The sequence below is a fragment of the Tupaia chinensis genome, unplaced genomic scaffold (genome assembly GCF_000334495.1).
Source record: "Tupaia chinensis unplaced genomic scaffold, TupChi_1.0 Scaffold000294_2, whole genome shotgun sequence".
NCBI classification, from domain to species: Eukaryota; Metazoa; Chordata; class Mammalia; order Scandentia; family Tupaiidae; genus Tupaia; species Tupaia belangeri.
Window position 1 is genome coordinate 1,460,673 of NW_006159780.1, and position 26,159 is coordinate 1,486,831.

The following is a 26,159-nucleotide window of genomic DNA, read 5'->3' on the forward strand; positions in this document are numbered from 1 at the left end:
CTCTCTATTTGTCTGGGGAGAGCATGCGCCCAATAGCGAAAACCCCTCAAAAAAAAAAAAAAAACAGAAAAAAGAAAAAGAAAAAACACACCAGACCAATGTCTGTACATACCCAAATCCTGATGGGATACGGAAGTGGAGGAAAAAGGATTGTGGTATAATCATGCCCTGATGGGGAAGGAGGGGTGCTTTTCTTTCTCTCTGGCTAGCACATGTCATTGTGATAAGTTAAGGTAGCTGGATTCCACGTGGCCAACCGCACCATTCACGTCCCAGATCAGTGACTTGCAAATCAGAGCATGTGTGTTTGTGAGCACCCAGAATGCTGAGAGGAGAATGGAGGAGAAGGGATTACAGTATAGCTATCATCCCTGGTGGTACTTTCTCACTACCCTCGCCATGAATACACATGCCCTGTAGCAAAAAAAAAAGTAAAATAACTATATAAATATTATTTATTTAAAAAGGAATGAATGAATGACATGTTTTAACTCTTTGGGTCCACCTCTAAGTAAGCGGGGGCAATCTGAACCAACATCCCTACAAATCAAGGACCTGAGTTTGGGAGTGATCTGCCCAGAGACCCCAGCTTTGCAGCAGTGAATGCAGGATGAGAATCTTCATGTGCCCTAGCCGAGGGTGCTCCATCTGGCCCCATGTCCATTTTCCCTCTGCACCACTGCCACCCAGCGGGGCCAGAACCCAGGGCCTGCCATTCAGAGGGAGCTTGTTCACTGCCTGACAACGACTATCCTCTAGCCAGGGCCGAGTTGGAAATCCGACACCTACAAACCCAGCTCTCAACGATTTCCCTGCATGACATGCCAGGGAGGCCCCTGTCAGGGAGGCCCAGTACCGGCAACCAGACTCCCCACTGCCTTCCTTCCCTGGGCGTGATCACTCCCATCCCACCAATCCCACTTTTGAAATGTGGCATTTCCACAAGGAGGAGAAGACGTACTCAAAGCATTTCAAAAGTGGGCCAGCCAGGGGCATGGAAGGTAAGGGAACTCGATTCCACATGGCTGACTGTAGAGTTCAAATTCTGGACCCAGTGGCTTAAGAAACATACGAGGTGAATGTGTGCATGCTCAAAATCCCAAAAGGAGAAATGGAGAGGGATTGTAGCATGACCACCCACTTCAGTTTCTCTAAGTGCATGAGCCCCCTGGCAAAAAAAAAAAAAAAAAATCAAAAGTAATCAAAGAAAATGGAGAAGACCAAAAATAAGAAAAAGAAAACATTTTTCCCCATCCTAGCTGAAAAGACTAACTAGCCCGCCTGTACTCACAGCTGTGCAGAGACTAGGCTAGAGAGAGTGACGCTGCACCCCACACTGCACCTCCTTCCTACTCAGCTGCTCAGGGACCACACCATTCTGCTAATTTGTAAAACGGTCACCGCCCACTGGCTCTGCCTCAGGCAGATGGCTGATTCAAAACAAAGACAGGACATAGCCAATAGATTCATAAAGGAATGAGAGGTGAGAAGGTGCTGGCACCCTCACCCACAAGGGCTGGGACAGATGGAAAGAATGGACAAGAAACACACCGGGTGACACAGAGACCAGATGAATCCGATGTTCTGTTTCTGTGACAGGTTTGCTTTAAAAATACCTTTCAGAGCTGGTCCCATAGTGCACTAGTTCAGCACTGTGCACAGAAAGTAGGTTCTCATATGGCTGACCACAGTTCGAATCCTGGCCCTGGAGATTTGAAAAAATACCAGGTACATATGTAAGCCCCAAATCCTGATGGGATGAAAGAAAAGATGCATAGAGGGCAAAGGACTGTGGCAGGACCACAGCCCACAGGGAGCAGGGGGGTGGGGGTGGGGGGCTGTGCACACTTTCTTTTTCTCTCTGTCAAGCACAAACTTCATCCAACAATTAAACAAACAAACAAAAAAATTCTGGGGTCAGCAGGCGGTGTAGTGGTTGAGGTGCTGGACTCCCACATGGTTGACCACAGTTTGATTCCTGGACCCGGCAGCCTGAAACACACCAGACATGTGTGCATGTGTGCCCAAAACCCCAAGAGGAGAATGGAGGAAATGGGATTGTGGTGTGGCCATACTCCTGGTGGGTGACTTCTCCCTTTCTGTCTCTCTAGAGAGTGCATGTGCCCAATAGCAAAAAAAAAGAACTCGAAAGGAAAAAAACAAAACAAAAACAACCCTGCGTGCGTGCCCAAAATCCCAAGAGGAGAATGGAGGAGAAGGGATTGCAGCGTGGCCATACTCCTGGTGGGTGACTTCTCCCTTTCTGTCTCTCTAGAGAGTGCATGTGCCCAATAGCAAAAAAAAAGAACTCGAAAGGAAAAAAACAAAACAAAAACAACCCTGCGTGCGTGCCCAAAATCCCAAGAGGAGAATGGAGGAGAAGGGATTGCAGCGTGGCCATACTCCTGGTGGGTGACTTCTCCCTTTCTGTCTCTCTAGAGAGTGCATGTGCCCAATAGCAAAAAAAAAGAACTCGAAAGGAAAAAAACAAAACAAAAACAACCCTGCGTGCGTGCCCAAAATCCCAAGAGGAGAATGGAGGAGAAGGGATTGCAGCGTGGCCATACTCCTGGTGGGTGACTTCTCCCTTTCTGTCTCTCTAGAGAGTGCATGTGCCCAATAGCAAAAAAAAAGAACTCGAAAGGAAAAAAACAAAACAAAAACAACCCTGCGTGCGTGCCCAAAATCCCAAGAGGAGAATGGAGGAGAAGGGATTGCAGCGTGGCCATACTCCTGGTGGGTGACTTCTCCCTTTCTGTCTCTCTAGAGAGTGCATGTGCCCAATAGCAAAAAAAAAGAACTCGAAAGGAAAAAAACAAAACAAAAACAACCCTTTTCATATCAAAGGAGCTAACAGGATGCTCCCTACAAGTCTTTAATGGGAAATCAGAAAATTCTTCTTTATGAAAATTACGGAGGGCCGACTAAGCACTTACTGTACGTGCAAGTTGTGAATGGAGGCTTAGAAGCAAGGTCCTTGCCAGTGCTTGGCAGGAGCCCAGCCCCTCCTAGGGGACAGAGAGGAACGAGAGGTGAGAAGATGCTGGCATCTTCACCCACAAGGGCGGGGACAGATGGAAAGGACGGAGAAGAAACATACCCGGCTGACACAGAGACATGTGTCAGGGAGAGAGCTGGGGAGGCTGCAGGAGGTGGCGTTTCTGCCCAGCAGAGGAACTGAGAATTCTAGGGCCCCCTTCTACTATCGGCTGACATTCCGAAGACACAGCCACCAGGTAAGCCCTCTTGCATGCCAAGCAGTTACTCCCTGGGTGTCTCACTCAATTCTCAAAGCCATCTTGTGATGCAGGGAGTAGAAAGCCCATTTTACAGATGAAGAAACAAGAGTCTCAGAGAGTCTGCCTTAACATTAAGGTGGAATTCACATCCACCTTTGTCCAATTCCAAAGTTCATGCTCTTTTCCCTCAAAACAATAAAAAGCAATTTTTTCCAAGCCAGAGGGCATGTGTATGCATGAGAAAGAGAGCAAGGACCCCCCCTCACACCACCACCACCAACAACAACACGGCTATTTTTCCTTCATCCCTCTGACCCATCGGGATCCTGGGCACATGTGCCTGCCACATTTTTCAAGGGGCTGGGATCAGGACTAATATCACAGTGGCCATGAAGGATCGGGTCCCTCTGCCAAGCGCTAACCACTGCACATGGGGCGAGTCGGATTTTCATCCTGACCAGCCCCTTTTATGTGAAGTGAGCAATTTAATTTTGTAAAGAAATTTGCATGAATGTCTTTCCTATAGCTTCCACAAATTTCTAAAGCATGCTACAAACATACACACACACACAGATACACACACGTTCACTCACCTCCCTTGAAACTACTAAGTACTTTGGGTCTTCCTCCCTCTCCCCTGAAGGGGCTCCTTATTCAGGACAGAAATACACGTTTCTGCCATGGCTGTGTTCATGGTCACGGTGTTAAGTTTGGGTTCCTAAACGGAAGAAGCAGGTGCGTATCTGTTCTCACATAACACACACATGTAGTATCCCCTGGTTCTCTCCTCGTGCGCCGGCACCCACAGCCCCAGAGTCAGGAGGCAGGGTCACCCCCGACAGGCCCTGCCTGGGCCTAAACCACAGGAATAGGCTGCTCCAGACGTTCCGTCAGTGTGGCCCTCAAATGACTCACTCAGGGCCACCCAGCCGAATCAGCTCCCCACAGTGAAGAGCCCTGAGTGGAAGCGACAGGACAGTCCGGCAGCCAAACATCCTCAGAGCAGGGAGGACTCAGCAGCAGCCATCCTGGGCAGTGTGTTTAAGCAAGAGAGACTTCGCTCCAAGAACACGATTATCTACAGGCAGCTGGTGGAGGGTTCTCGAAAGACTGCACAGAGCAAAGGCAGCCAACTCAAAGGCTCTCATCCCAGGAGGACTCTAGGCAGGTGATATTCCGGGTGGTCTGGACATGAGTGGGTATGGTCAGGGCTGGGAGGAGAGGGGTGCTTCAAAGCAGTGTGAGGACAATTGGGCGATAGAAACATTGTGTCTTCACTGCGGGCCTGTGCCGCAGCAGCAGGTCTGTCCAATGCTGACAACTGTACAGCAAACAGAGTGGCTTTCACCAGGTGGAAGTGACACCAACTCCACAACCATCATGTGATCAGACAGAAAGGAGCTCTCATAGCGCTACGGCCCCACCCTATGATGGCCCTCTCAGAGCTACCCCCTTTCACCCCCTTTCCTTCTTCCACCTCTTTCGGCTCTTCCCCCACTCCCTCCCTTCTTCTTCCTGGGTTCTGCAGGACGGTGGGCACCCTCTTCTCCTTGGGGGTACTGTCACAGTCCCTCTGTGACTCTGTTTCAATCAGTGCAGTGACTTACGCACACATCTTCACTTGCCTTCCAGATCTCTTGGCTAAAACAGCTGGGCCTGAGTCCTGGCTTGGCCACAGCTGTATGACTCCAGGTGAATGACTCAACCTCTCTGTGCCTCACTACCCTTGTCCGTAGAGAAGTAGGCTGGAGAAGGGGTGCACGATGACCGTGGCTGCCATGACTACTGAGAGTCAATGAGACCAACGTGGAGGGTATAGGCCAGGTCAGGCACCAGGTAAACCCTCCTTCCTTTCCCTTTTGGGTTCAAGGGCAGAATTCCAGAATTCATGTGTGACTCATAGCTGTCTCCCCTCTGGGCCCACAGTCGGTGGAACAGAAGGTTCCAAGCATCTACCGAACTCACACAATGCAGCCCATAGACCTCACCCTTGGGGAATTCCACGGGTGAGTTGCTTTCTACTATAAACCCATAGTCAAAGATGGTTTTTGCACATTCGTGCAAAGGCTCCCTAAGACCTCACTCAGCATGACTCAAATCGTCCCGGGGTTGGTTTTCCTAAGTGTCACACAACCTGGCTTTATGGCCAAGCTCTGCTCCGCTCGTGCCTACGGTTCACACCTTCCTCCGCGTCGGACTCCTCAGTGACTGATAATGATGTGACAAAAGCAGCAGTGACACACTGACAAGGAAACCACCATGCTCTGAGCATGTCACACCTACTGCCTCATCCGAGACTCCCAACACTCCAGATGAGGCAGAGGAATCTAGTGAGCGATGAGGTCCAGGGGCCCCGAGGGACAAGGGAGGTGCCCGGCTGCCTAGGACAGGAGCAGTTGATTCAGCAAGTCTCACGGTACACACCGGGATCCTGGTGCCACACAGCGCGGCCTTCCACTTGGCGTTAGGGACCTTTCCTCCTGGACTTGCATGGCCTAGGGTGACAGATCTGGGGGCTTTTTGACAGGCCACACAGCCAACAGGTCCAGCCTACACAATGTCGGGTAGCTGCAGGGGCCAAAGGACCCCCGTTCACAATGGGAAGGGATGCTTGGGCCAGGACAGCGCCTTCTCAAGTAGGGCTGATGCATCTTGCCTGATGGCACACACAGAAATCACTCTCTTTTTCTCCATGTAAACATTTATAATTAGAGCACTTATAACCTCTCACTAAAACGATGTTGGCTTTTATTGTATTACGATAGGATTCTGCTTCCATACTAATTAAAGATTTCCCAAGCTTGCAGTGAGTCATTTTCTACTCGGAGTAACTCGAGAGCTAAGAATGATGACTTTGCTGGGGCCTTGGAGAAGATTACCTTTCATCTAAAAACCTGACTGACTCTGATATATTAGAGGGTGGAATGAAATATGTGTCCTGTTTCTTTTGTGTGTGTATGTGTGTTTGTGTGAGAGAGATTTTTGCTACAGGGCACACGTGCCCGCTGGAAAGACAGACAGAAAGTGAGAATCCCCCCCCCAGGAGAAATGGCCATACTGCAATCCCTTCTCTTCCATTCTTCTCTCAATGTTTTTTGGGCATGCATGCACACACACCTGGCATGAGTTTCGACCACGTGGGAGTTCAGCGCCTTAACCACCATGCCACCTGCTGGCCCCACCTTTCTTTTCTTAACCAACAACCACAAGATAGGAAAACATCTCTGTAGAGGTGCCCACTAGTCCCTCCTTAGGCAGAACCCCAGAGAGAACTCCATTCCAAGACATGGTTCTCGCGGCACATCAGCCTTGCCTTGAGAGCGTGAGCCCCAACACAGAGCAGGAGGTGAGCTGCGAGCAGGAGGTGCAGGGACAGATGGACGCTGGCAGGTGGTGGTAGCAGGAAGCCTCTCCAGGACTGACCAGAAGGGCCCTGGAAAGCCCTGGCTTTGGAGATGCTGAGCTCTGTGCTCAGGCTCTCTGAAAATGCCACAGGCTATAAATTCTTAAAGAAATAGCAAGGAAAACACAGCGACGACGGCAAGTGCAAGAATGGGGCCTTCCACACAGAACTGCCGGCACCGACCCCCAACACCACTGCTCGGGAAAGGAAAATGTCCCACTCCCACTCGAGAGCCAGGGCCCCAGGAAGCGGGGCCAGATTCCAAGGCTCCCGTGGTCTCCTAGGCTTGGCTCCGGAATGCTGCGATAAAGGAGCACTGAGGTTTTGAGTGGGGCTGCGGTGGGCGTGTCCCGGACATAGCCCAGGTACCCGCACAGCCACACAAACATCAGGGCGGGCCAGGGTGGCTCCAGGTCCGATCTCACACCCGCCACCCTGTCGCGGGCTGGGCATGCAGCAGGCGCCAATCTTGGCAGCCCAGTTTCCTGCAGACACTCCTAACTGGGAAAACACGCTGGGGCCAGGCTAGGCAGACAGGTCCTGTCAGCTTCAGCAGAGGCCACCAGAAAGGTCAGCCAGCCACGGAGGCATCCAGAGAGCCCCGAAACACAAACTCCACGGAAGACCACCACCACACTCTCCCCCCAAAGAAACACAGGCATTGTTGCAGCAAACAGAGGCATTCCCAGACACGTCCTGGACCACATTCCTTCTTGCCAAGCTAAGGCTCTGTTAGGCTGACTGCGCCACTCCAGGACCCTTCTTCTGCTCAGAACCTTTCTTTCCAGTAGCCTTAACCAGCTGACAAATCTCAGGCATGCAGCTCTGTTTCAGATCTTTGTACCCCTACAGAAGCTACACGCACGCACGCACACACCACGCTCCTCACTTACCTTTCTTCGAAATAGTCCAGCAGCTCTTTCCATCCACACTGGGAGACCCAGGTTCACTGAAGAAGGATTTGGCCGCAGCGATACATTAATGTCCCAGGTGGGGACGTGCCACCTCCCTCCCTCTCTCCTTCCCTCCCTCCTTTCCAGCACTAAGCCTCCTCCATTCCAGCCAGCACAGAAGGTAAAAGACCTTCCAGGCTACTCAGGGACTTTGATTCTGCCGAAAAGGCCAGTGCAATGTAAACAGGCGGGTGGGGTCTGGTGCAATCAGGTTTAGTGAAATTTGAACTCTGGAGGCCCAGGAGGCGGGGAAAAGGGCTCTTCTACACAATCCCTCAAGCCTACTTCAGCTTTCACTGAGCCTTCAGAACCAGTGTTCAGAGCCAGCACTAACCTGCGTAGTTTGCAGCCCACTTTCAGCCTCCATTTGCTCTCTTCAAAACACCCGGCTGGAGCCTTTCCACATGCCCTCCGTCTCCCAGGCACTGCTGGCACCGCCGGTGCTCAGCGTGGCCGGGAGTGCGCACTGCACACAGCATACTCTGTGTGGCTTCCTTGCACACCCCAGACCACAGCGCTCTGTGCAGGAGATCCCGTTCATCTCAGGCCTCATTACATTCACTCCAGGTAGCCTTCAGCCAATGGCTCACCCCTCTGCTTTGGCTAAATGCTGGTCACGTGCTTTTACTTTTAAGTGAACAGACACAACGAAGCAAACAAGCAAAGCCCATTCTGACAACTTCGGGTCCTCACGGCACAATACGAACGTCACCACTCAATCAGCGCTTGAGAGGAGGTGGACACTCAGGGCTGTAGGCGCAGGCAGACAGCAGCTCAGAACCTCTACCACCGGAAGCATCCACGGCGGCACGTGTCACTTACAGGACATCGCGACAGAACACAGCTCACCCTTTTGAGAAAGGGTTTCTTTTATGATCAGACATAAGCCCTATTAAATATCAATCTGTAAGGAGTATTGACTACCCTACCCTCCAAGGGAGGGATGGATCTGACTGTGCTTACGTGGCAAACGACAGTGAAACAATTCGTCACAGACGGCTTTTCCTTCGAAGAATACATATCTGAAGAAAAAACAGACATTTGAAGAACCTGGCTTGAGAACCAAAGTGGATGCTTGTATCTCTCTTGAGCACCTGGGTCAGCTGAGTCTCTGAAAGCTCAAAGTATGGGTGGAAGGTGGGAGTGGTGGGGAGCAGGGTGGGGAGTCTTCTTCACAGGACATATTTCTTGAAATCAGACCTTTGCATCACAAAAGCGTGCTAGCAAAGCAACAGCTGGGGAGACCACTAGGTGGCATGGTAGTTTAGGCACTGGATTCCCACATGACTGACTATGGATTGAGCCCCAAACCCCGAGTCTTAAAAATATAACACTGGGCATATGTGCATGCATGCACAAAATCCCTGGAGGAGAATGGAAGAAAAAAGACTGCAGCATGGCCATTCCCCCTGGGAGTGATTTCAGACTTTCCCTCCATCTCTCTCTGGTGAACACACATGCCCTATGGGGAAAAAAAAAGAAAGAGAGAGAGAGAAAGAAAGAAAGAGAGAGAGAAAGACAAAAACAAACAAAAAAAACAAACAAAACCAAAACAAACAAAAAATAAACAAATAAAACAAAACAAAAAAAATAAACAGCCATGCTACCAGTAATGAGTAAGAGAACAAAACCCTTGCCCACTGGCCCATGGTCTATGCCCTAACATATTAGGATCTGATAGAAAGAAGTTGCAAGATCAGTCATGTCCTCAAAACGAGCATTCCCTAAATGATGTTCTGGGTTGGGACAGGTTTGAGATTTGGGTTATTTATTTTATTTATTGTTTGTGTAAGGATGGGGGGGTGAGTTTTCTTTCTGTTGATGATGGCTGTATAAAGGAGCACTTGAGCCTTCATGAATACATGGCAGCTGGTACCCACTTGGCCTTCAGATCGTGCTGTTTGCGTTGCTGATGGCCACGGAATGGGCACAGTCCAGACGCTCTCGGTTTCCATGTTCCCACTCATGGGTTTTGATTACATGGGGCCTGTCCAGGCTGTTGATATTAACTTCTCTGGAAACAACGTGCTCTTTTGAGGCATAGCTGAAGTTTGGCCAGAAGGCAGCTCTGTGGCTCAGACTGCTTTGAAAGGCCCCAAACCTTTTAACCCTGAAAAACTGAGATTTTGTGCCTGGACTTATATATAGCCAATGAAAACCCATTTAAAGGGTTTCCCAAACATCTTTGAAAGTAGCTGGCGAAGTGGATAGACGCTTGCAGAATGTTCAGTGTGATTTCTGTTTGAGATTCTATGAGAACAGTAGAAACTTCTAGAAAGGAAAGCATTTATAAGAATGGTGAAAGATGGGAATTTTAGAAAATGGTAGAAAAGATAAGCAGTGTAAGAATATCCTAAGGTCAAAGTATATACAAGAACGTTCATCGGACCTGTACTCATTGTAGCTAAAAAAAGGTATGATCATATAAAAGCACGTTAGCTGTTGACTGGATAAACAAAACACAGCCTGCCCACACAACGGGACATTACTCAGCCATAAAAGGATGAAACAGAGCATGAGGGAACCTGGAAAACGTAGACCAAGTAAATGCAGCGAGCCACAGAGAACCATGCACTGCACAATACCATTTATGTGAAAGGTCCAGAGAGGAGAAAAACATACAGAGAGAGAGAGTGGGTTAGTGGATGCCAGGGGCTGGTGGAGGGAGAAATTAGGTGTGACTGCTGATGGGTAGAGGGCCTCATTCTGGGGTGATAGAAAGTTCTAGAATGTAACAGTTGCTTGACTTTGTGTATACATTTAATACTAAAAGCCTGTGGACTGTATACTTTTAAATTATTAAAATGGGGATGTGAGGTCATATAAATTTGATTGCAGTAAGAAATAAGGATATCCTAAGGCTAGTGACCGCATGGTAAAGGTTACGTGTAGAAGATAGCAGTGCAGCACACGTGCGCACACACAGGTGTGGTGCAAGGAATTGGGGGCTGTCACCCAGACTCAACCAGGGCTTTCTGCACCTGGGCCCAAGGCACATGCCTCTAAGGAGGAAAGGACACACTCTTCTGAGCTCTGGGCTCCAGAAGAGAGCTGGTGACCAGGGGGCGACAGATTCTGCAGTCAGCTCACCCTGCCGTGCAGGGTCTCCAGGCAAAGGAAAGACTGTCCATCTGGAAGGATCAGGATGCAATTGCCGAGAGAGTCACTGCTCGGCCTAGGGGGTCACAGGGTCATGTGCAGGTCCTTGTACAAAGTTCTCTCTTACCAGGAAAAACACATGGAAGCGGGATCTGCAATCACAGAGAGCTCTAACTTTCCAATGTGACACCATGGACTTGCAGATAATGCAAGACCCAGGCCCCCATTCTCCCACGGTCCACCCTGGGCTTTCCTTCCACTAACCCACCCTCCCACGGTGACACCACTGCCAGCTCTCACACTGAGCAGCAGAACCCCTGCCCCATGTCAGCCCCTCCTCCACCTGCCTGGCCCAGCCCTCCCAAGGAAGGGCAGCTTTTGCCTCCTCCTAATCCACTCCCGTTTTAGGCCACCCTCATCCAAAAATGCTTCTTGCTCTGGAAACCTGTGCCCCAGTGAGGCTGCTCTTCAGCCTAATGGTCCCCAGTAACCCTTGCGTCCCTGCTGCCCTTCAATGCCCTTCACAGTATTTCCCAGCCAAATGGCCTCCACCGACATCCCCACTTCATGGCTGGCACTGGACCCAGCTCAGATGTTCCACCATGGCATTTCTGTGGCTTCATCTGAGAAACCGTCAAAACTTTAAGCAGTCCTGGCCTTGACCCTTGGACTTCAGAGACCTTCCCTAGGTCTGACTTCAAATATTTCTTATAGCCTAGGGATCACAGGGTCAAGGCAAGGGGTCACAAAATTTTCCACCAAGTTGTGAAAACTCTGAGCTCTATAAGCCATCCCTCAACCCCATCCTCATTTGCATCCCATGCGGCTGCTGAGGCTTCTGCTCCTCTCCACAAACATCGGATGTTTCCTGGGCATGGGGAGTCACAGTCCAAGCACGCGCAACTCCAGTACCAAACTCCCAATGTTAAGGGTGGAGTGGATTCCTGGAGCTTCCTTTCCCAACCATCTCCACCCAGGGGCATTGCCACCTCCCACGCCTGATGCTCTGCCCATTGGCATGAACACCTCCAAATCAAAGGCGGCTCAGCCACTCTTCCTGAAACCTCCATTGCCAGAGGAGACTCCCCCAAGCCTTTCTGGCTCCTGAAACTCCCAACCCACCTGCCACCCTTGGGGTAGACGCCCTTGCCTGCTCTGTACAGCCACTGCATGTGAGCCCCCCAGGCTTCTCCCCTTCACTTCATCTGACTGCTGCACTTGACCTTAGAACTGCCCTAGCACATTCTTGGGGAATCTAGGGAAAAAGCCTCACCTGCTTTCCCCCACGCCGCTGGCCCTTTAACACAGGTTGCTGAGTGGTGTGGAGCTCATAAGCAGCACTCAGTAACGTGAGCTTCGCTGACAGTGACCCACCACCGTCCCGGCGTGTCCTTGTTCTCCTGACTGTAAGCACCTGTCAAGGTCTGTGTGTGCAATACCCAGCCCCATCGATGCTCAGCCAGGGAGGGAGGAAGCCTGTGCTCCAGAATCCCGGCACATATGGCTTTGGTCTCAGCTGAGGAGACCCCAGAAAGTGACTACTCTGTCTGTACCCAGGGTGACCCGCCCAAGACCTTTAACTTTTACTAGACAACAGGAAAAATGAGTCCTTGATACTAAGAGAAGGGTGGTTTACTCTGAGCTCCTGCCCTGACTCCAAGAAAGAACCCAGGTTAGTTCTAAGCCTCGGTGACTCTGCTTCGCTTTCATTCTGCCTCCACCTAGTCAAGAGCCCAGCAGCACCCACGCTCACCAAGGGCTGCTCCTAATCTGAAGGCAGCACCTGGTCACCAACACCACCCACAGCAAAGGGTGGCCCCTCAGCACCACCCACGGCAGAGAGCAGCCCCCTGTATCACCCATGGCAAAGGACTGCCCATGACTGCCTGAGGCAAAGGATGGCCACTGAAACCACCAACTGCAAAGTCTCACCTTGACACCCTGAATGGCCGAGTGTGGCTACTGAGGTCCTGGCAGAATTCCCACAATCAACACCAGATCCTGCCTAATTGCAATGAGAAGGGACTCCAGGTAACAAACGAGCTCACATGTGATGGTGACAAATACTACTGCATGTGACCACCAGGACCCTAAATTACTGCAATTTTCTTGGACGAGGCCTTGAAGCCCACAAGGTCACAGGGGACAGATTCTGTGTTAACAAGTCATTCCACGCACACACACACAGAGCAACACCAACACATCTCTGGCTTTTGGCATGAACTTCTGGGGATCTGAAAGAGCTTCCCAGCCAGTTTTAAGCCTGAAACAGAAAAGATAATCCCATGTGAGTCTTCCCCTCCTGGACAGAGAAGCAGAAAACGCGTGACTATGGTGAGGTACACAGAAGCATGGACGTGAGGAAAGGGGCACTAGCTTGTCTCTCTTCTGCAGCCCTCTTCACCAGCCCTCTCTTCTGCATGTTTTCAGTTCAGCTGATCAAATAGTTAATGTCGATACTCCTTCCCCGACTCTGCAGAGATGCAACTGGAGGCTCCACAGAGGGGTTACCTGAAGCCCAAACCAGCCTCTTCTTGGAGATGAAGAGAAAGGTTCTCCCCAAGGAGGAGGCAGTAAGAAACCGACCAGACTGAGGTACGTGTCATCCATGTGATCAATTTACCAGGGTTTACACACATGCTGTGAAGCTCACACCGAGCGTATGAGACTGTGTGACTTGAGGGCCTGACAGGCAGACCAGTCACTGAGCAGTCCTGTAGTCCAAAGGCCAGCAGCGCTGAGGGTGAAATATAGGGCAGGGGTGTGAGTCACTGTATGCATGTTGGCTAAGGAGGTGTGGCTGTCAGGGGCAGTGGAGACGCCGACCATAAAGAGTAGTGAGGACAGTGAAATGAAGAAGCGTGACTCGGCTGGACTTTAAGAGGCTCTGGTAACTACCACGCAGGCCCCACCCTCCAGGCCCTGCCTGTGCACACAGGACGCACTGTTCAGCACAATGTCAGGGCACTGGGGTGGAGGGAGGGTCCTTATGACTCCGATTTCCCTGTCTCACTCTGGAAGGCAGAGGAAGCCCACAGTATGTACATGAGCTAGGGGCAGGGGGTGAGGATCCAGGGACAAATCCAGCCCATCCTCGGCCTGCAGTCACTACCCTGGGGGTAACACTATCAGTCTCTGAAGGCCACCACTGAGATACTCACATGGGCTGGGCCACACACACCGGGGGTACCCCCTCTGACACTAGGGTTAGAGAGTATCAGACGGCCACAGCACACAGCTGTGGTGGCGCTCAGGACCTGCGATGACTCCTGCCCCCCAGCATCACACGCACTCTCCGGACAGGTCCTGAGCCCTATAAACAGGTAAGCCCACACAGCTTGATTATGTCATGACCATGGAGGTGAGCCTCGGCTATGTCAAGCAAGGTGGACTATCATCCTCCTTCTCAACTCCACACTCCTGTGTCACACGTGGTGTCCCTGCAAAGCAAATCACTGCCTGGGGATAAGACCCTGCCCACAAAGGACCATGGGGGTGTGACCGTGGAGGCTTAGATTGAGGGAGGAAAAGGCAGAAACTTCTGAGGCTCAAAAGCGGGCTAGATACCCATCTGGGCTGTCACCTTCCAACCTGATGTAAATTGCATTTGTCACCAGGACTAAGAAAGCTATGTTCGGAAAAGATTGGCTTGGGACCAAGAGCTAAAGAAATACTCTTCTGGGGCTGGCCTAGTAGCACAGCAGCTAAATACTAAATGACAGAAGCCAGATCCCACATGGCCAACCATGGTTCAAATCTTGGCTCCGATGGTTTGAAAAACATAACAGAATAGAGCAATGCAGCAGGGACTGCAGCCTTAACACATCCTACTGGAGTGTGAGTGCTCTTTCTCTCTCCCAGCCTTTCTGTCCCTCTCTCACTGGCAAGTATATACACCATAATAAGAAAAAAAAGAAAAAGGAATGTCCCTGTTTCTGCTGCAGGAGGGCAAACTATTCAGAGAGAGCTTGGGAACAGGCATGCCTGAGGAGAGCCACACCCTCCGGATGCACAGGCTGCAGCGTGCCCAACACACAGACAGGAACTGGCAGCAGCTGGGCAGAAGTACTGTGAGCCCAGTACTGGCCAGGCAGCAGAGGCAGGATATAGGATCTGAGCCATCGGATTCCCCCTCTTCTCTATAAGTCATCAAAACTTGCTTTGCAGGCCAGCAAGTAACATGGAAGTTAAAGTAGCTGGATCCCACATAGTCAAGTCCATGGTTCAAGTCCCAGACCCAGAGGCTTAAAACTCATGCCAGGTATGTTTGCATACATGCCCAAAATCCTGAGAGGAGACTGAAGAAGAAGAGACTGCAACATGGCCATCCTCCCAGGAGGTGATTTCTCACTTCCCCTCTCTCTGTCTCTATGCCCTATGGCAACAAAACTTAAAGATAAATGAACTCGTTTTGCTTTTTCAAGTCTTTAACCCAACCACAACTTCTGGGGAGAAAAGCTTTCAAGTCCACTTTCAAGTGCAGGACTTGAAATCAGAACTTGACAGGGCACTTCCGGACCAGACCTTGTGCACCCGTGGTCAGTGCTTCTCTATCCAACTGGTCCTTGATCCACAGATGTTAAAGGGAGCCTGACAGGATGTCCTGAGACAATAGGGATCTGAGCCCACAGCGGCCGTGTGGCTTCCAGCACTGCAGTTCAGGGCACCAATACCTCTACCACCAGGCTGGGCCCTCCCAGGTTTTTGTGAGGATTAGGATTAAGACAAAGAGGCTTCAGGCAGGCTGCCACACTGTGGGCCCCAAGACATTCTTCTGTCTCCTAGAAGCAGCCCAGCAAAATGCCAACACAGCTGCCACCCCTCCACCACCCCTACAACTCTCAGAGCAGGCCACCTTCTGCCAAGACCGCACACCTAGGAGGATAGGAGTCCACAACCATGTGGGCATCTCCGTGCAGCAGACAGATATCTGTAATCGCTGGCCCATGTGAAAGGAGCTCGTCAAGGCCTTTTTGTGACTACAGGAGGCAAAACACCACTTGAGTCATAAAAGGTGAGACAGCTCCTTCCCCTGAGGGAAGGTGCTGCAGAGGTCCCGTGCCAGGCTGGCAAGGGTCTCTAGAGATAAGCACAGCTCACTTCAGTGGGACCAGCAGCAGGGGTGGGGGTGGGAGAGCACTGTAGGACATTGCTTTCCAGCTGAAACATTTCAAAGGCTGCCAACCTTCCTCTACTCCTTAATACTGAGACAACATGGAAAATTAAAGCTGGGTGGAGCTTAGACATGCAGCTGAGATTCTGCTTCAGCCTTTCAGGCCCACATCTTTGTCCAGGGACTGTTGACTCCAGGCAAGAGCAAAGTGGTACCTGGAGTAAGAGTTTTCGATGCAGAAGAGGGGCCTCAGCCCAGAGGTGCTGCAGGGCTGAATGGTGGAGAGAGGCGCAGAGAGGACAAGGCTCCCATCTGAGGGCAACGACTCTCTCTGGAGAAGGTCTTCATAAGAGGACCCAGAGCCTGGCATTCTTCAGGGCTCTGGAGGCACAGCAGTCGTGCTGCTCCACAGGAGCACAGCAGTAACGGCACACACACACACCAACCGCTCTGAGGGAGTACGGGGAGGTCAGTGAGCAGGCACAGGAAAACAAGTGTAAAAAGGCCCACGGAAGCTCAGATGGTGGGCTGAGTGAAGGACTCAGGTTACAGAACGATGCTCTGCCTGGTCCTGCTGTAAAACAGGTCCATAGTGTGTAAACATCACAAAGAAGCCAAGAGGAGGGCTTTATCTCTCCTTCCCTAGAAGGGATGATTTCACCTTCTTTTGCTAATCTGCATTTTCAAAAAAATACTGACATGAGCAACATCGGTTCATAAGAAAAGCATAAATCTCACTCTGTCACATCAGGGGCCTCAAACGTGCTCAAGAGCCCATGCCTCTGCTGTCAGAGGGAGGGGGGGAGGACTCAGGAAAGGCTCCATGTCCACCTGTGCTGAGGTTCCAATAATGGTGTGTCCCTCAAAGGCTCATGATCTGGCATCTGGCCCCAGTGTAATGGCTTGGGAGATGTGAAGACTAGTGGGTGATGACTAGATCACGCAGGCCTCATCCCCCTGCCTGCCCATGACCCTGGCTGGGGGCTGTTGGTCAAGGTACCTCCCCACTCCAGCCATAGCTGGGCACACGACATGTGCAATACCTCATGGTGTCTTCCAAAATCTCACCTTAAACAGGGACACTGGGCTAAAACTGGCTGAGGCCTGCCATCCTGTTGCTGATCCCTCTGGCCATCGCATGCCTTTTAACAAATCCAACTCCCAGAAGTTAGTTTTAAACTGCTACTGTCAAATTGCAAGGGTTCGAGCCATCCCAGAAGAGCCTGCCCAAAGATGCTGTGGGGACAGAACAGGGAATTCTAATAATGAGCCACCCAGCAGCAGAGACAGAGGAGGAACCTGGGAGGGACATGGTGCTTACCCAACATGCCTGGCTTGCTCATCAACAGCCTCCTTCAGTGAGCCTGGGGGGCGGGGGTCAAGTGTATAACTGATACTCCCTAGTCCCTCTACCTGTCTGCACAGGACAGCTGTGGATCTGGCTACAAAGGGTGCGTTTCCAGTCTCTGCATCCTGTGTCCCAGTGTGCTCCCCGCAGCCTGTCTGGGAAACCAGCTCTCAGTGTCTTCCCGACTCTCTGGCTGTTCCTCCTTGGTTTTTCCCAGAACCATTGACTCTCTCTCTCCTGACCAGCTTGCTCAGCCCATCAGAGCTCCCTGGTGGCCAATGACTGCTACCAAACCATCGACCCACAAGGCTATACTTTTCAGACCACACAAACAACAGTGTGAGCTTCCCATCTGTTCCCATCCCCCTGGTTCAGGAGATGCTAAAGTGAAGAAGACACCAAAGAGAATTGTCATCTGTCATATAAGAAAGCTAGAGATACCAGGCCTGAGACTTATAAAGTGCAAACTGTTTCTCTAATCATTCTTTCAACAAACAGGTATTGAATATCCTCTGTGGTCTGAATGTTTTGCCTTCTCCCAGAACTCCTATGTTGAAACCTTAACCCCAAGGCAATGGCCCTAGGAGGTGACCTTCAAGAGGTTATTAGGTCATGAGGGTGGAGCCCCCATGATGGGGTTACACATGAGAGCATAAGGACAGTCAACCAGAACCCAAGCATGCTGGCATGCACTTTGTGAGCTGGTGCGTCCTCTGCAATGTCTGTATCTGCACACACATCCACGCATTTCTGTACAATGGCAGGTCCTCTGAGACATTTGTATCTGAGCATGCACACACACTCACGTACTTCTGTATGACAGCAGGTCCTCCCTAGTGTCCATATCTGCACATGCATGTGCAAGCACACATCTCCATATAATGCTAAAAACTCTATGACATCTGTATCTGCATGTGCACACACACACACACACACATACACTTCTGTATGGCAGCAGGTCCTCTGTGATGTTCCTATGTGCACACATGCACGTGCGTGTACTTCCATGCATATTCTGTAAATTTTCACATAACTCCTAAAGGATAATGAGCACAATTTTTTTTTCAAGGGGGTGGGGGGCTGTTTTCTTCCTTGACGTGGCTGAGTTAGTGGCCTGGGCACCTTCCCACTGGCTCACAGTTGCCAGGTGGTGAAATGGAAATGGTAAGGCCTATGTCCTTGGTGCATCTTCGGTGCAGCTCGGAGCTGACTCAGAGGTCAGGTGCAGGGAAGTCCCCAGAGAAGCTAAGCACAGGGCTCTCCTCTGCTGCATTCTGTCCTTGGCCGACCCAGCATTGAAGACTAAATCAACTGATCTCAGGCCCCTGTCCTGCTCTCCACACTGTGCCTTTACTAGTCTTAATTCTTTGTAAACCACTACCTTCAGGTGTCCTCCTGTATAAAACAGTACAAAGGGATTGATGGAACACAGTTACACAACACAGTAGTAGTTAATACAAAAAAAAAAAAAAACAGAGAGCTGCAATCCAGTTTGATAACCCATTTGAATGAAATTGAAACAGATCATTTCATAGAATTTAAGACTCCAATGTGCACTGTGGATCCTTAAAGACACAGTATAAAGTTTTTCTGCAAGGCTTCAGCTATGACTCTTTCCGTGTGCAGGTGGCCTCAAAGGGGCTGCTGTTGTGGATACTTCACCCAGGGAGCAGAACTGTTCATGCCACAGACTGTCGGAGGGCTCTCCTCTTCCAGGACACCTTGCCCACTAGCCCCCAACTTCACCTGTATTTTAAAGACCCCTATCTAGGTCTCCACCTCTGGCCCAGGTGTGTTCAGAGTCCCACCAATTTCTTTATTCTTTTCTTTTTTTTCTTAATTGCTGGAGGGCATATGGACTTGTCAGAGAGAGAGCAGAGGGAGAGGGAGAAAGCACCCATTCACAGGGCGTGGTCGTACTGCAATCCCATCTCCTTCATTTCTCCATCCCACTGGGATTTGGGGCATGCACACACCTGTGACTAGTGTGATTTTTGAGCTGCCAGGGCCAGGATTCCCTAACCACTAGACTACAGGGCGAGCTCAGGTCCCACTAATCTCTTTAGCTGGAATTTCACCCTGCACAATCTATGAAGGAGTACACTTGCCCAGCACGAGCAGCCTATAGCCATAAACTACATACACACAAACAGCGCTCTGTACACTGCCCACGGGTAACCACAGGAGGGCCATCAGTCTTACTTTCCACAACCCTCACTTTAGCTATCTGACATGTGGTTATATAATAACTAATTTGACAAAACGGTATTTTAATGTTGTGTCCCGATGAGTCTAGTTCTCAGGCAGAGCTTGAAAAGGACCGGGACCTGCACGTGAGCCCCTCTGTGAGGTCCACCTGCAGCGGATTCCTCTAGTAATCCCAACACACAACTGTCTCTTCACTCCTTCCCTCCTCCACACTCCGACCTGTGACCCAAACTGTGTATTCCTGGGTGGACACAATACAGACTCACAAAACAGAGAGTCAAATGAGAAAGGCCTTAAAACAGGACACCTAAGTAACAGGCGAGATGGTGACACAGTGGCGATGCCATCAGTCCTGGGTTCCCACCCTGGGACCTCCCTGAACACACCAGGTACACGTCTGCACCTATGATCTGGGTGGCTGGGAGACAATCACAGCATGAAGACCCTGTTACTGGTGCCTGTCTCTCATGGAAGAAAACAGTAATTCAACTTAAAATAAAAAAGAAAGAAAACCAAAATGTCTATTGCCCATGGGGCCGTAGGATACTAAGAAGGTCGCACTAGGCATTCCCCATTTATGACCACGAGAAGAAGGGCGGAAAATGAAATCAGGAAAATACACGCACATGGTTTCAGGCAAGGACACTCCTGCATCCTCCTTCCCTGCATGGCCACCCTCCCACCCAGCTCCTTAAAAAGCCTGCACCAAATTCACCTAATTTTCATGAATGTTCTCAAAATTTACAACCACGTCACACAAAGGCATGGCCCCCAAGCATGCAGAGGGCACCTTGGAGGCTCTGGACCTGAGAATGTAGGGGGTGTCTGTCCTCTGCACGGACTACACTGCAGTTCTGATCTAACCATGAACAGACGCGCGAGGCACCCACACGCACCTTCTCCATCTGCACCCAGGTTCTCGTATGAGTCCCAGCGGATCAACGGGTCAGCCGTGTTGTAGTCTACGATCACGCTGTGGTCGTTGTGCAAGTGTTCAGACCCTGCAGGAGGCACAGGGTGGCATCAGTCCTAGCAAAGCCCAGCACCTCTATCTAACCCACAGGATGAGGGTGGCAAGCAGCAGAAGTGAGTGTGAGATTGGAGCCTGTGAGTTCTCCAGCCTCCTCCCGGGAGCCCTGGCACTAACCAGAGACAGTGCTCAGTTTCCGACAAATTGGACAATGGGCACCACACTTGAAAAAAGAAAAGGTGAGCACTGGTCACCTGTCCACTATGTGCCAAAGCTGGGGCTCAGAGAGGCTTCTGCAAACAGGGGCCTGCGGTCTTTTCACAGATGTGGATACCTGTGAAGTGCCAGACAGCCTCAGGGGACAGACTTCAGTCTCAAGTCCCAGCTCTTGCCTTTGGACTCCCTCGGAGGATGTGAACATATGGCCTTGCGTGTAATGATTCTCACCTACAACCTGAGAGTAGGCATGATCAGGGTGACTACTTCCCATGGATATTAAAAATGGCATTGACCCTTTTACACATCCGGACCCTGTGACAGACCTAAATGATGTACCCTGAAGACAGAAAGACTGATTGCTTTTTCTTTTAATTGCTAGAAGGCATGTGCAGAGACAGAGAGATGGGTGGGGAGAGAAAGCACCATCACAGGGTGTGGTCGCATTGCGGTTCCTTCTGCATCTCTCCATCCTGTTGGGATTCTGGGCACACACGCACAGAATGCTTTTCAAGCCCCCAGGGCTGTGATTTGAACTGTGGTCAGTCATGGGGGATCCAGCTTCCTTAACCACTATGCTACGGGGCCAGCCCATGGGACTAAATAAGTTTTAAATGTGTTTTCATGAAAAAGAGAATCAGTTTTACACATACCTATTCGCAATCTACTACAATTATACTTCCCTCTTAAACATGTTGGTTGTTGGGACCACCACATGGCACAATGGTTACATTGCTGGACTCCCATAGAGTCGACCACAGTCCGAGCCCCAGACCTGGCAGCTTAAAACTCACGCCAGGCACATGTGTGCGCATGCCCAAAAGCTCAAGAAGAGAATAGAGGAGAAGGGATTGAGCATGGCCTTCTCCCTGGGCGGGAGGGTGATTTTCACTTCCTGTCTCTCTGTGTCTCTCTGTCTCTCCAATGAGCAAACACACGCCATACCAAAAATCTCTCATTAAAAAAAAAAAAAAAAATGTTGGTTGATTATACAGGGAAGAAGTGAATACCTGTTAATTTCCCAGACAATCAAAGAGTGACCCTCAAGGCCACAATAGGGCACCCCTCAGTCCTGAGAGTTCCTGGCCCTGCATGGCTAAGTGGTCTTGCAGAAGTATGGCCATGTCAGGGTCTAGTGACTAAAATGGGCCTTCTTGGCCAAAAATCACTTAGTAAGCCTGGTCATGGTGGCACAGCAATAAAGCATCATGGACGTGTTTTGGCCATACACAGAGCACAAGCTTAGACCTGAGATGGACCTGGAACAGGCTGGGGTGGTGCCATGCACCTGTGATCCTAATGAACTGGGAGGATAGGGCAGGATTCCAGTGGTGACACCCGTCGAAATACCTCTCTCCTTCGTAAAAACAACTGAATATACATACTCCCAAATGCACGCCAAGGTGGAGAACTAGTTCCGTACCCCCAGTGTCACACCACCCACCTCAACCAGCATCGGCATGCAGCTGCTACCCACCTTGAATCTTCTCAGGCGTGGCCGAAAAGACTAGTTCAATCTTCCCGTAGTCAGGAAAACGGTCATCTGAAAAAGAAACCATTTGAAGATGATGAGCCCAGACTGGCCTGTCTGTCCTCACGTCTCAGCCAGCACAGTACCCGTCCCTGGTCTGCAGTGAGGGCACGAGGTGCGGCCAGTCCTCACAGCGTCACAGTTACTCTGTAACTTCTTCTATGAGGGAGCCATGGCCAGTTTTTCCTGAGACTGGTTAGAGTCCCATTAACAGGCTAAATTTGGGAAGACACTGAAAGTAACGACCGAGAAGGGCATCCGTCTGCAGGCCAGGCTCCCGCGTCGGCAGGCCAGGCTCCCGCTCCGCCGCCCCCCGCCACCCGCCGCCTGCAACACACACAGGGCGGCAGCTCACCTGTGCTGGCGCCATCCAGGTCCTCCTTCCCGAACACGAGCCCGCAGCCCTGCACCGCCCCAGTGTGGAACTGCAGGCGGAAGACAACGTCACGGGTGGCCGAGCGGTACTTCTTGTGATAGCATTTCACCTGGTCAGGAAGGAAGAAAACACTTGCACCAGCCATGGTGGGCAGAGAGGATGCTCAGTGGAGCGACCTGGAGTGGGGCCTCCCCCTGGGCAAAGCAGGGGGAATTCACTTGGGTGGCCATACTGCACGATTGCAGGCCTGAGGCCAGCCACAATTCCCTGCATTTCTTTGTCGTTTGTTGGAACCAAAGTTCAAAACACCAGGGCCCTCAGACCAGCCACGCCTGAGCACGTTCAGAACACAATGGTTCTGAGAGAAATCTGAACGAAGAAAGCCCATGGCCTCTTTCTTCCACACTCCAACCACTGATACGAGGGCATTTTTCTCCCATCTGAACACTCCACGTTTCCGTTTAGTCTTGGTTTTCAAAAGCAGCAGCTGATCATTACACCTGTAGGGTGCCAGCTGCTCACGTGCATGCCGCCACGAAAGGAAGAGACAGAGACAGAGAGGGAGGGAAGGAGACAGAAATAAGGAAAAAAGACACAGAGAGATACAGAGACAAGGACAGAGAGGGAGGGCCACGGAGAAATGGAGAGGGGGAGAGAGACAAAGGTACAGACAGAGACAGTGAGAGAGGGAGAGGCATCCACACCTAGTTGCCGGTGCCTGGCTGCCCAGCGTGCTGGAGGTGGTTTAGGAGAGGAGGGCAATCACTCTGGTGTGATTTGAACTCAGCTGTGATGCCCCACCCGGGCCATGGACACTGAAGTCCACTAGGTCCTTGGGCAACCCGCTCAAGCCACCCACCTCAGGTGGTTGTGTGGACAAGCAGGGTGGGGTGCTCCTTGCAGACACCTGGCACTGCTGGGGCTGGGGCAGAGCAGCCCCGAGCACCTTTACTCTGGGGCCTCCCTCCCAGTCTGAGCGCAGCACTGGCTTCGAAGAGGAGAGCCACAAGGAAAGGGGGACCCTTCACTCAGATGATGGAAGCTTTTCAGGGACCCCAGTACCTCCAAGGCCCAAGACATGGACTCTGCCCTCAGATCACTGTCGGTGGCCTCTCACCCACCGGGCAACCAGGGAGGCTGGGATGGCTCTGCTTGTCGTAAAGGACACTCTTCTTGGCAAAGATGGCTGTACAGTGTTAAGGCTTCACCAGGGGGCAGCAGCCGCAGCAGGGGCCAGGCAGGCCAGCAGCCAGAACACCCTATGCGGGTCCTACTACCGCTACCCAGAGGAAGCAGCCCGCGAAGGAAATCCAAGCCCACAGAGCCTGGCCGAGGCAGCCCTGGGCAGGCCACGTGCTGTTTACCTTCCTGCTATCTGTAGGGAAGCAGTCCGATAAACACACGAGGAATGTAAACAGGACCACCCCCGGGCCTGGTCCCTGTTGACAAACACGCACTGGCCATCACACAGCCGGGCGCCGGCCTGGCTGCTGTGAACGGTGGGACTCAGACCCTGGCCTGGACGCCTGTGCCCAGCAGTGAACAGCGAGGCCGCCACTGTTTCCCACAGCCCACGTTGCGCTGGTCCCTGCTTCCTCCTGCTGGGCGCCTTGGAAGTAAGTGGGCATGAAACAGGTCAGATGGGGACAAGGAACAAAGAGGCCCACATTCAGGTCAGTACCACTCTCGAATGGAGAAAACATCAGGAGGCCGAGGATTTGAGAGTAAAACAAGCCCCCCCCCAAAAAAAAAAAAATTGACAGCAGTCCAGGCAGACCAGGGCAGCCTCAATACTGCTGCCCTTCTGGCTTGGGCACAGATGTCTGCTGTGGGCATGAAACAGGTCAGATGGGGACAAGGAACAAAGAGGCCCACATTCAGGTCAGTACCACTCTCGAATGGAGAAAACATCAGGAGGCCGAGGATTTGAGAGTAAAACAAGCCCCCCCCCAAAAAAAAAAAAAATTGACAGCAGTCCAGGCAGACCAGGGCAGCCTCAATACTGCTGCCCTTCTGGCTTGGGCACAGATGTCTGCTGAAGCAGTCAGGGAGGACTCCTCAGAGGAGGTTGCCTGTGGGCTGGCACCTGTTGATAGGTACTATACATGGGAACATGGGGATAAAGGGGATGACAGTCTCTGGCCCGACCGCACACAGGGGTGTCACGGACATTCCTAGCCATGGCCTTCTCCACTTCTCCTCTCCTCCCCCAGTTACGAGTGAGCTCATTCTGACGTCACCTCCCGTCTGCACGACCATCACACCAATCAAAGCCTCGTTCTAGGCCTGCTCCCACCTGCTCCAGGTGGGAGAAGACACCCAATCAGTGCTCAACACTAGCCACACAAATGAGGGTGACCCAGACAAACTCCCAGATCCATGCCAATCCAGGAAAGAGAGGGAAATGTGGACCCCGCATGCCTGGGGTGAGGGAGGGACGAAGCCCCCAGGGGCAGCTCCCAATGCACTGAGCGTGCAGACCTCCTCACCTCCATCTCCCATCCTGTGGGAATTGGGGGCACATACAAACATATGCAGGGCACAGGCCCAGACCCAAGATGACCCTGAGCAGGCTGGGGGTGATGTCGTGCACCTGTGATCCTAATCAAGTGGGAAAATAGGGCAGGAGGATTCCAGTGGTGACACCCCGTCGAAACACCTCTCTCCTTCGTGAAAACAGCTTGCAATGTTTGCCAGGCCACTGCAGCTGAGATTCGAACTGCAGATAGTCATGCAGAATCTGGCTCCCTCAACCACTGAGCTACAGTACTGGCCCAAGAGTAATCTATCTTTTTTTTTTTTTTTGGAGAGTTTTGAAGTGGCTTTAGTGATGTCACTAATTTTGAATAAGAGTTCAAATGATTACAGTGGAACAGTTAACATTACTAAGCTAAATATTAAAATATTTTAAAATAATGTGTAATTGACAAGGGGGCATAATTTTAGATTTAAGAATTCAAAATGTACTCTGATTAGCCAAGTAACTAGAAATTAGAAAATTTAAGATCCCCTGTGTTCAATGTTGCCTTGTGTCTGGGCACATTGGGTATATACAGTACACAACACAGATTATATTGGTTTATGGAACTTCTGAAAACAAGTGCACCTTGTAAAAATTTAAACTGTCAGGTTATTTTTAAAAAATGATTTTTCAAGTCCAGCTCTTTTTTTTAAATTTTTTTATTTTTTTATTTTTGAGAGATTTTTGCTATAGAACACATGCACTTGCCAGAAAGGGAGAAATAGAGAGACAGGAAGCGAGAAATCGCCCCCCAGGGGGATGGCCACGCCGCACCCCCTTCTCCTCCATTCTCCTCTCAGGATCTTGGGCACATATGCACACGTGCCCGGCGTGAGTTTTAAGTCACCAGGTCCAGGACGCAAACTGCGGTCGACTACATGGGAGTCCAGCAACATAGCCATTATGCTAACTGCTGGTCCCAGTAATGTATCTTGATGTCAAGGATAACTGCTGCCCTGAACTCATGTCCCCCTTGCCTTGACGCACTGGTCTGAGGTCCTGTTCCCAGCACCACACATTCCCTCTGTTATGTATTAAACTCTTCCCCCATCGACTGAGGTTGAGGTAAACACCATCCGCTTGGAATCCTTCCGACTAACTCAGCAACTGACCTTGGCATCCTTCAGAAAGACAAAGAAATCCACAGGATTCTCCCTGACATGCGGCTCTAGCAGCCACCCT

General features: G+C 51.1%; 1 protein-coding gene across 1 annotated transcript in view; it reads right to left on the reverse strand.

Moving 5' to 3' along the window:
- The window catches only part of TNS3 (tensin 3), a 239,551-nt gene that overhangs the window by 98,994 nt on the left and 114,398 nt on the right, over window positions 1–26,159 (reverse strand). The window contains 3 exon segments of the mRNA XM_006150681.3: window positions 20,260–20,364; window positions 22,027–22,092; window positions 22,436–22,565. Coding sequence (XP_006150743.1) covers window positions 20,260–20,364; window positions 22,027–22,092; window positions 22,436–22,565 — 301 coding nt within the window.